This window comes from Rhinoraja longicauda, chromosome 6 (assembly GCF_053455715.1).
Source record: "Rhinoraja longicauda isolate Sanriku21f chromosome 6, sRhiLon1.1, whole genome shotgun sequence".
In the NCBI taxonomy this organism is placed as follows: domain Eukaryota; kingdom Metazoa; phylum Chordata; class Chondrichthyes; order Rajiformes; family Arhynchobatidae; genus Rhinoraja; species Rhinoraja longicauda.
Window position 1 is genome coordinate 4,136,414 of NC_135958.1, and position 11,143 is coordinate 4,147,556.

At 45.0% G+C, this 11,143-nt stretch overlaps 1 protein-coding gene across 1 annotated transcript in view; it reads right to left on the bottom strand.

The window, feature by feature from the left end:
- The window catches only part of mmp2 (matrix metallopeptidase 2), a 36,481-nt gene extending 34,864 nt beyond the window's left edge, over positions 1-1,617 (bottom strand). The window contains exon 1 of the mRNA XM_078400375.1: positions 1,252-1,617. Within this exon, the coding sequence (XP_078256501.1) occupies positions 1,252-1,404 (153 nt within the window). The 5' untranslated portion in view covers positions 1,405-1,617. The remainder of the gene's footprint in view (positions 1-1,251) is intronic.
- Between the last annotated feature and the right edge of the window lie 9,526 nt (positions 1,618-11,143).

Below are 11,143 nucleotides of genomic sequence, written 5' to 3' on the forward strand. Positions count from 1 at the left end.
GGTCACCACAGAGGTAGACAGTAGTTCAGCACTGCTCTGTGGCTGGTGGAATGGTGGCGTGGACTTGATGGACCGAATGGCCTAATTCTGCTCCTATAACTTATGAACGTTTGCAAGGAACTAAACTATTCCAAAATTTAGTATGAATCATTTTAGCTGGAAGTACTATGGGTCGCCAGAATTGAGATTGGGAGGAAAGGGAGACCTTTTATAATTCAGACTGATTTGTAATTATTATTTTTTAATCTCTATAGGTATATTTGGCATTTGGAGGTCTAAAAGCTTATTTTCGTTGGCGAATAGAAACATAGAAAAATAGGTGCAGCTTGAGGCCATTTGGCCCTTCAAGCCAGCACCGCCATTCTTTGTGATCATGGCTGATCATCCACATGCCTGCCTTCTCCCCAAATCCCTTGATTCCACTAGCCCCTAGAGCTCTATCTAACTCTCTTTTAAATTGGATTGGACTCCACTGCCTTCTGTGGCAGAGAATTCCACATATTCCCAACTCTCTGGGTGAAAAACTTTCTTCTCACCTCAGTTTTGAATGGCCTCCTCTTTATTCTGTGTGTCCCCTGGTTCTGGACTCCTCCAACATTGGGAACATTTTTCCTACATCTAGCTTTGTCCAGTCCTTTTTATAATTTTACATGCAAAATACGAATACGCCAAAAATCTTATACGAAAAATCTGCAAAAATATTAAACTCGCTGCACACCCAATCGTTGCAAATGCCAGCCTCACCAATGGAACATTGAGTATTAAAAACTCATGAACTCCAATAACGCCAGTTTATTTGAAAGAAAGAAATTGACGTTCAAAACATGTCGACCACATACAGCGTTAATTCTATTTTGATTGATATTTTGAAATGTCTGCAATGGATACGCCAAACAGATTATAGAATAGATGTCACGTCTCAACGAATATTTTTGATCTGTAACTTAACACGGGAGAAAATCTACTGTTAAATATCTTATGCGTAAACAATGCAAGTTCTGGCTGTCTTTTCTTCCTGCTGGAGATGGCATTGATTGTCAAAAACTCAACACCCTGTTAACAGGCTGTGAAGCAAACTCTGACTCAAGAGCAAAGCAGAATTATATATATATATATATATTTTAAAGCCTGCTTATTTTTGGCAGCTATTTGTTTTAGTCTCAGAAAAAAACAGCAGCCCAGTAAACATTAAACGCCATTTGCAGAGCAGGGGTGATAAAGAAAAGTTAGGCAAACCCCGTCCAAACTTACTGTGGCCAGCTCCTTGTCTGTTTTCGTGGTGTTATCACCTGGAAACTTGATAATGCCTGTGGGCGCTGCTCCTGCCTGACGCACGGCGACCATGCAGAACAAAGTCACTTCCAAAAGCAAACGGTGGAAGTTGCCAGTTGCTTTGACAGTCATTTTCTTCCAAAGGGAAGACAACAACTTAAAGAAGAAAGAGGGAGGGAGTGAGAGAGAATCACAGCAGTGGTATCATTGAGTCGAGAACTTTTCAAACTTGCGAATGCTATCATGAGGACCAAAATGCAGACAACGCGCGTCTGTCTCTCTCTCCTCGTTCCTCTCCACTCCAATCCTTTATACTTCCAGATATCTCAGACGCCTTCAAGCTGCTGGGCACAAGACTGGCGGAAGTTGGGAAAAAAAAACCCTCACCGAAGGAAATACATTCACTGGCATCTGGGGAACTGCTTTGACCAGGAATGGTAACACTTGGAAGCCCGGAGTTGCACAAATCTGCCGCTTGAGACCATTTATGCTCAATGCATTCGAGGTCTTCAAAACAACAACCCCCCACCCGTTCGATGTACAGAAACTATGCGGTTAAAAGTCTCAAAACTATTTCACTGTTACAGAACAGCACCTCATATTTATCTTGGGCAGCAGTGTGAGTGAATATTAATTAATCTAACTTCAAGTAACATAAGAAAATAACTGCAGATGCTGGTACAAATTTATTTCACAAAATGCTGGAGTAACTCAGCAGGTCAGGCAACATCTCAGGAGAGAAGGAATGGAGAGAAGGAACTTCAAGTAATCCTTGCTTTCCCCCTCTCTCTCTCTCTCTCTCTGTTCCTCCCCCCATCCTAGTTCTCCGACTGGACTGACTCCCCCCCCCCCATTAAATTTTATCTCTGTATTTATGCTTCGTTGTCATCTTCCCCTCACTAACATTGGTTTTCCTTGACCTGCATCTCCTTTGATGTCTCATTTTCACACCTTGCCCTTCCTTATCTCGGCGTTTCCTTCTCCCCTGGCTCAGACTGAAGATGGGTCTCGACCCGAAATGTCACCTACTCCCCTCCAGAGATGCTGCCTGTCCCGCTGAGTTACTCCAGCATTTTTGTGTTTATCTTCGGTGTAAACCAGCATCTGCAGTTCCTTCCTTCACTAAAACTGTTAACATGGTTTAATTTCATATTAAAGTCCAATGTTCTACTTGTTCGCCAATTTCCTGAAAAAACCCCACTAAATTTTCATCTTATCAACATGGCTGGCTGGCATGCATCACCTTAACTTATTTACAAAAAAAACAAAGAAGACTTCACGACCAGGAATGCAAAAAAAAAAGTCAATTTAACAGTGGAAAATAAATAACACATTGAAGTCATATGCGGATAATATTAGGTTTCAGTTGGTTGAAACGTAAACGAGTCAAAGTCTGTTACAAATTATTTTTAAATGATCTGAGGTTTATGTTAGAGACTTTTTTCTCTGAAGGAAATGTTAAAAGCATTGCAGGCTTCCAACTAGAGGCTGGGAGTGTGTGTTTGTGCGAGTGAGTGCAGTGTTGTGGCTCATCGTACAACACTGCCCTTTTCCTTTAAGGCTTTCTACGTTTGTTTATTACTTGGCACGGACATTCACTGGACAAGGGAGCACTGGGAAAAATTGCATGCCATTCCCCCCCCCCCCCCCCCATTAACTCTTCCCTGTTCTGTAGGAAAATAACTGCAGATGCCGGTACAAATCGAAGTAATCACAAAATGCTGGAGTAACTCAGCAGGTCAGGCAGCATCTCTGGAGAGAAGGAATGGGTGACGTTTCGGGTCGCGACCCTTCTTCAGACTTCTTGCGAACGAGCTGTGGGTTTAGCCAAGGAAGACAAAGGGTTATGTACCCCTGGGACCACAGTCCTTTCCAAACCGCCTCGGTTTTCAGTGGAGCTCAATTACTGGAGGTTTAAGCAGGGGGGAAAAACAAGCCTTTCACAGATGCACCATTTGGCAAACGTGCAACTGTACAAGGCACAAGGGGTGGTGTCAGGAACGCAAAAAGCACAGGGGAATTAGGACGGGGGAGTCACAGGAAGACAAGATCTGTGTGGAGGAAAGGGGATTAGACAGGCATGAAAGAGGTAGCGAGAGAGAGAGAGAGAGAGAGAAAGAGAGAGAGAGAGAGAGAGAGAGAGAATTGTTTGCAGGGCTCTCAGGAAAGTCCTGTGTGGGAAGAAACATAGAAAATAGGTGCAGGAGTAGGCCATTCGGCCCTTCAAGCCTGCACAGCCATTCAATATGATCATGGCTGATCATCCAACTCAGTATCCCGTATCTGCCTTCTCTCCATAACCCCTGGCCCCTTTAGCCACAAGGGCCACATCTAACAAGGAACTGCAGATGCTGGTTTACCTCCATGATAGACACAAAATCCTCACAAAAACCAACCTCCCTTCCATTGACTCCATCTGCACCTCATGCTGCCTCGGCAAGGCCAGCAGCATTATCAAGGACCAGTCGCACCCTGGCCACTTCTCTCTTCTCTCCTCTCCCATTAGGCAAGAGGTGCAGAAGTGTGAAAACGCACACCTCCAGATTCAGGGAGAGTTTCTTCCCAGCCGTTATCAGGCAACTGAATCATCCTACCAACAACTAGAGAGCGGTCCTGAACTGGTATCTACCTCATTGGTGACCCTCGGACTATTTTTTATCAGACCTTACTGGCTTTACCTTGCACTAAATGTTATTCCCTTTACCATCTATCTGTACACAGTGGATGGCACGGTTGTAATCATTTATTGTCTTTTCACTGACTGGTTAGCACGCAACAAAAGCTTTTCACTGTACCTCAGTACGTGTGACAATAAATTAAACAGAACTGAACTGAAATGCTGGAGTAACTCAGCTGGTCAGGCACCATCTCTAGAGAAAAGGAATAGGTGATGTTTCAGTTTGAAACCTTTCTTCAGACCGTCCTCTCATCCTTTGTTTTCAGTGTCAATAGGTAAAGGTGATACATGTCAATGATGTTAATGAGTTGAAAACCTACTGTTTTTTATCAGAAAGGTTCCTAGTTTGGATGAAAAGCCACCTTCTGCAATTTAGGAACGAGGAATTGCAGATGCTGGTTTACAAAACAAAAAAGACACAAAGTGCTGGAGTAAGTCAGTGGGTCAAGCAGCATCTCTGGAGAATATGGATAGGTGATCTATCCATGCTCTCCTGAGATGCTGCCTGACCCGCTGACTTACTCCAGCTCTTTCTGTCCTTCTCTGATGTAACAGCTTAAAGATTCAGTCATTGCCAAAGTGTAGATAAACACAAAGTGTTGGAGTAACTCTGCGGGTCAGGTAGCATGTTTAGGGAGGAACTACAGATGCTGGTTTATACTGAAGATAGTGGAGTAACTCTGTGGGTCAGGCAGCATCTCTGGAGAAAAAGGATGGGTGACGTTTCAGATCGGGACCCTTCTTCAGACTTTGCCAAAGTGTGCTTACTTTAGTTTTATTAGTGTGATGTATACCCAGGTGTGATGAAAAGCTTCGTTTCGCTTGCTTTCCAATCAGATCAGATAATACCACGAATACAATCAAGTCAAACTCAATAGATAGAGCAAAGGGGAAGATACAGTGTGCATAATGTAGTTCTCAGCGTTGTAGCGCATCAGTTCCGTAGACAAAGCACAAAGTGTCACAGCCTGTCACCCAACTTTGCCATCTCTACCTTCCTTCCTAACAACGGCAATGACAGAATATTCATTGCCTTGAACTTTCACCCGTCCCCTGCTTCTCCCGGTTGATTGATTGACAGGTACAGCACGGAAACAGACCCTTCAGCCCATCGAATGCACGCCAACCTTCAGTCACCTGTCCACACTCTCTTCTAGGTTGTCCCACCTTCGCAGCCAGTCCCTGCACACGAGGGGGCAGTTTACAGAGGGCCAGTTAACCCACAAACCCGCGCGTCATTGGGATGTGGGCGGATACCTGAAACCCACCCCCTCCCTGCCACGCTGCAAGCCTTTCCGCGCCCGTGTGGCTTTGCAGAGGGACAACGCGCTGTCTACGGGCACCCTGGGGGATCTCCGGGACCGCTGGGCATCGCGGGGGATAGGATGTATCCTGGATGGGGATTGTAATATAATTGTATACTAGTTTCAAGTGTTATATTTGTTTGTGTAATATTCTGGTGGTGGGTTCTGTTTTGGTTTTATTGTATTGTATATATTATTTTAATATTTGAATAAATATTTTTGATTAAAAAAAAACAACAAAAGAAAAACACGCTGCAAGCCGTTACACAGTAAAAAAAGATGCTCCTCTTTTCTGGTGTTCTTGTGTTGAAGTTGGCATGACACAAAGATTGACATCACTGATCCTGGTAGCAAACCAGAATTTTGTGGAGCCAAAATGCCGATGGTTTGGCCCTAGGTTCACAGTCAAAGTGTTCGGCAGAGAATTGCGACGCCTTCAGCAGCATTTTTAGTGCGGCACGGTGGCCCTTGTGGGTTTTCTCCGGGCGCTCCAGTCTCCTTCCACACTTCAAAAGCGTGCAGGTTTGTAGGCTAATCGTCTACTGTGAAATTGTAAAATGTTCCCAGTGTGCGGGATAGAATTGTGAAACTGTAAAATTGTAAATTATTAAAATTGTAAATTTGTAAGTTGTCAATAGACAATAGACAATAGGTGCAGGAGGAGGCCATTCGGCCCTTCGAGCCAGCACCGCCATTCAATGTGATCATGGCTGGTCATTCTCAATCAGTACCCCGTTCCTGTCTTCTCCCCATACCTCCTGACTCCGCTATCCTTAAGAGCTCTATCTAGCTCTCTCTTGAATGCATTCAGAGAATTGGCCTCCACTGCCTTCTGAGGCAGAGAATTCCACAGATTCACAACTCTCTGACTGAAAAGGTTTTTCCTCATCTCAGTTCTAAATGGCCTACCCCTTATTCTTAAACTATGGCCCCTTGTTCTGGACTCCCCCAAACAGGTACAATTGTAAAATTGTTCCTCGTGTGTAGGACATTGCCTTCTGTAAATTGTACCCGATGTGTCGGCAGCGGATTGAGAAAGTGGGATGATCTAGAACAAGTGTACGGGGTGATTGGTGCTCGGAGTGGACTAGGTGGGCTGGTGGTCCTGTTCCCACACAGTGGGTGTAAGAAAATAACTGCAGATGCTGGTACAAATCGAAGGTATTTATTCACAAAATGCTGGAGTAACTCAGAACAAGGGGCCACAGTTTAAGAATAAGGGGTAGGCCATTTAGAACGGAGATGAGGAAGAACTTTTTCAGTCAGAGGGTGGTGAAGGTGTGGAATTCTCTGCCTCAGAAGGCAGTGGAGGCCAGTTCGTTGGATGCTTTCAAGAGAGAGCTGGATAGAGCTCTTAAGGATAGCGGAGTGAGGGGGTATGGGGAGAAGGCAGGAACGGGGTACTGATTGAGAGTGATCAGCCATGATCGCATTGAATGGCAGTGCTGGCTCGAAGGGCTGAATGGCCTACTCCTGCACCTATTGTCTATTGTCTATTGTCTAGAAGGTCAGGCAGCATCTCAGGAGAGAAGGAATGGGCGACGTTTCGGGTCGAGACCCTTCTTCAGACTGATGTCAGGGAGGCTGGACAAAGGAAGGATATAGGTGGAGACAGGAAGATAGAGGGAGATCTGGGAAGGGGGAGGGGAAGAGAGGGACAGAGGAACTATCTACACACACAGTAGTGTCTCTAAAGTCTTAATGAATCATGTTGTTAATTGGTTAATTTGAACTTGCCCGCATTGCATAAGTGCCTGGCAGAATCTGGGAAGAGACATTGACCATTTTGGATAATAAAATAGTTGCTGGATAGTTGGTGGGTCAAAGGTCTGTTTCTGCGATACCTGATTCTATGCCCAGAACTGCAGGCAAGTGTAAGTGAAATGATTTTCTGAAGGGTGTTGGCTATTATTTTCAATTAACATTTTCTAATGCTTGAATAATAGCAACCATTCCTTCGGTGGCTGTTTACGAGCTCCACGAATGGTTGCTGGTTTTGCCACGTTACATTGTTCAGCTCGAGCTTTGAAATACCCGTTGTGAAGTTAATGACCTGGCGCCTCATGATTCTATTTTAAAAAGAATGTGGTTCGCAGCCAATCTCCGGGTGTCAATGAACATAAAATAACGATGGTTAGATTTTATGGCAAAGACCTCTGCAATTATTGCTTTGCCCAGCGTGGCATGTGCTTGTGCGAGACATGAATCACGAGGTACAATAAACTCTTGGCATTGAGAGTGATCGTCATTACCTCTGTGGAGTGGTGAGAGGTTTGTTTATGTTTGCCATCAGTGAGATCATCAATCATGCCTGCCCCAACAGGGCTGAGAGACGGACACAAGAAGCTGGAGTAGCTCAGCGGGTCAGGCAGCATCTCTGGAGAACATGGCATAGGTGACGTTTCGGGTTCAAGAAGAAGGGTCTCGACCCGGAACGTCACCTGTTCCTTTTCTCCACAGGTGCTGTCTGACCCGCTGAGTTACTCCAGCTTTTTGTGTCTGTCTTCAGTTTAAACCAACATCTGCAGTTACACCCTTAACACAGTTGGGAACGGATTAAGAAAAATGAACAATCTCATCGCTTTTAAGGTAGAAAAGTATTTTGTAAAGAGTGAAGATAGACACAAAACGCTGGAGTAACTCAGCAGGTCGGGCAGCATCTTAATTATTTTTTCAGTTTAATTTAGAGATTCAGTGCACAAATAGGCTCACTGCATCCGTGCTGAACAGCATCCCCCACACTCTAACACCACCCTCACGCACGAGGGACAATTTACAATTACACCAAGCCAATTAACCTAGAAACCTGTACGTCTTTGGAGTGTGGGAGGAAGCTGGAGCACCCGGAGAAAACCCACGCAGGTCATGGGGAGAAGGTACAAGCTCCGTACGGACAGTACCCGAGGTCAGGATCGAGCCCAGATCTCTGGCGCTGTAAGGCAGCAACTCTACCGCTGCACCACCAAAGGAATGTGTGGAGAAAAGGAATAGATGAATTTTGGGTTGAGACCCATCTTCAGACTGAGAATAAGGGGAGAGAAAAACTAGAGGTATGAAAAGGTACAGGACAAATCAGAGCCGGCACCAATGGACAGAGCCCACAATGGTCCAGTGTTCACTGAAGGGCCTGATTCCGTGCTGTATCTCTAAACTAAACTAAACTCAACGGGTCAGATAGCATCTTAGTTTAAATTAGTTTAGTTTAGCGATACAGCATGGAAACAGGCTCCTCAGCCCACCGAGTCTGTGCCGCCCAGCGATCCCCGCACATTAACACTATCCTGCACACGCACTAGGGACAATTTACAATTTACCGTAGCCAATTAACCTACAAACCTGGAATGTGGGAGGAAACCGGAGCACCCAAAGGAAACCCACACATGTCACGGGGAGAAGGTATAATCTCTGTCCAGACAACACCTGTAGGAAGTATTGAACCCGGATCCCTGGCACTGTAAGGCAGCAACTCTACCGCTGCGCCACCGTGCCACTGCTATTTACTTTAACATCTAAGCTGAAATGATTTTGGTGCTGGAAGACAAGGGGGATAAAATCCATGGGCATACAATCAAGCGGTGGAAGAACTCAGAGGGTCAGGCAGCATCCGTGGAGGGAATGGAGGAAGCGGCAGTGATTAATATCCCGTGGTTGGGATGTACACTCCAAAGTGCCAGGACTGCACCCTCTATGTTGCCTGAAGTTTACACTCTTTCTGCACATCTAGTTCCAGCGATGTCGTCGTGAGAACTATTTATTTAGTGTGAGAAAATAGTATTTTCAATGTGAGTGAACCAAAGTATCAGGATGAGTGCCCAAGGTAGTCTGGGCCGATGCTGGGGTCAAGGCCAGGGTTGGAGGACATTAGGAAAGCCTGGTGTTCTTTCTGCTTCCGCAATCATTCCCATGATATCCCCAAATTCCCATCCTGGGCATCCTTTCACTTTTCATCCATGTCTCGGCAACATCATCTGAAAGCACAGCGCAAGTTTGCATTTGTATGCGGTCAGTACCCAACCCCACCCCCAACACTCCCTCCTGGGATGTCCCACGCCCTGAAACTATCTGACCTACTTGTCAAGCATCCAGAGACTGACTTGAACGGCAGTGTATAACGGGCGATCTGAAGCCATTTTACTTGGGCTTGGTACAAACTCCATTCCCTCATTTCTGACCGCAGTAACTGGATGCAGTTGAGCTGTTTGTAAGTAGTGTAGGGAGGAACAGCAGATGCTGCTTTACACTGTGAAGGTCCTGCCCTGGTGTGACCTTCCCAAAATGCAACCTCACACTTACCTACATTAAAATCCATAAGCGCATTTCCTCAGCCCATTTGCCCAGCTAATACAAGATGTTATTTAGTCACTTTATATATTTTTTAAATGACTGGACTATTTTCTGAACAAATTCAGATTATGGATGGTGGTTCTGGGTCTGAACTCGCTGGAGTTTAGAAGGATGGGGGAGGGGGGGTGGATCTCATTGATACCAAAAAGTGAAAGGCCTGGATAGAGTGGATGAGGAGAGGATGTTCCTATCAGTGGGAGAGTCTAGGCCTCAGAATAAAAGGACATAGCTTCAGAAAGGAAATGGGGAGGAATTTCTTTAGCCTGAGGGAGTTGAATCTGTGGAATTCATTGCCACAGACAGCTGTGGAGGCCAAGTCATCGTGTATTTTTAAGGCAGATTTTGAGGTTCTTGGTCAGTGGGGGTGTCAAAGGTAACAGGGAGAAGGCAGGAGAATGGAGTTGAGAGGTAAAGATAGATCAGCCATGATTGAATGGCGGAGTAGACTCGATGGGCCGAATGGCCTAATTCTAATCCTAGGTCTTAAGAAAGAATGAACCTATAAATACACAATAGGTTCATGAATTCTCTTTTCAAAGTGGGAGGAATTAAAATGTACAGCCAATGTTTGATTTTTATTGGAAATTCCGTGTTGGGACAGAGAGGTCAGGGGGTGGGGGGTGGGGAAAGGCGATGGGGAAATTAATGATATTTTGCTAATGCGTTTTGAAAGCCCACAGCATTTCACTTGGTTAGATTTCCTTTAGCACTTAATAATTTGATCTCGGGAGAGATATTTTCTTTAACAAATCAGGGTTGCCTATTATCACCGCACAAAAAAAAAACTGCATCGTACTAATAATTCTGGTTGTCTTGTTACTTTAGTACAAATCCCTATTGACAGCCTGTACGGACTTAATTACTCATTAGTGTTTAAGGTTTGCAGGAATTGAAAGGTCAAATTAATAACACTGGGGACCGAGCATTTTATATTTTATGACAGAATTTAATTATACTAGAGTACTTATCAAAGCAAAGCAGTATCAAGACTTCAAATGTTGAAATTCCAGCAGGAGGGTTTTAAAGACATGCCAAACTCCTAGTAAGCTTCTCAGTGTATAGAATTTGGAGAGGGTGCTGTGGAGGTTTGCCAGAATGCTGCCAGGTTTAGAGAGTTTTAGCTCTAGCACCAGCATATTCAAGGACGAGTCGCACCCCGGTCACTCCCTCTTCACCCCTCTCCCATCAGGCAAGAGGTACAGAAGTGTGAAAACGCACACCTTCAGATTCAAGGACTGCAACCAGGCAACTGAACCAAACTACCAATACCTGTATGAAGTTGGTACGTTCTCCCTGTGACCAGGTGGGTTTTCTCCGGGTGCTCCGGTTTCCTCCCACACTCCGAGGACGTACAGGCTTGTTGGTTAATTGGCATTGGTAAAATTGTAAATTGTCCCTAGTGCGTGTAGGATAGTGTTAGTGTGCAGGGATCGCCGGTCGGCACAGACTCGGTGGGCCGAAGGGCCTGTTTCCATGCTGTATCTCTAAACTAAACCCAACTGAACTAAAATGTTAAAGCCAGAAGAAGTTATAGATGTTGGGAGAA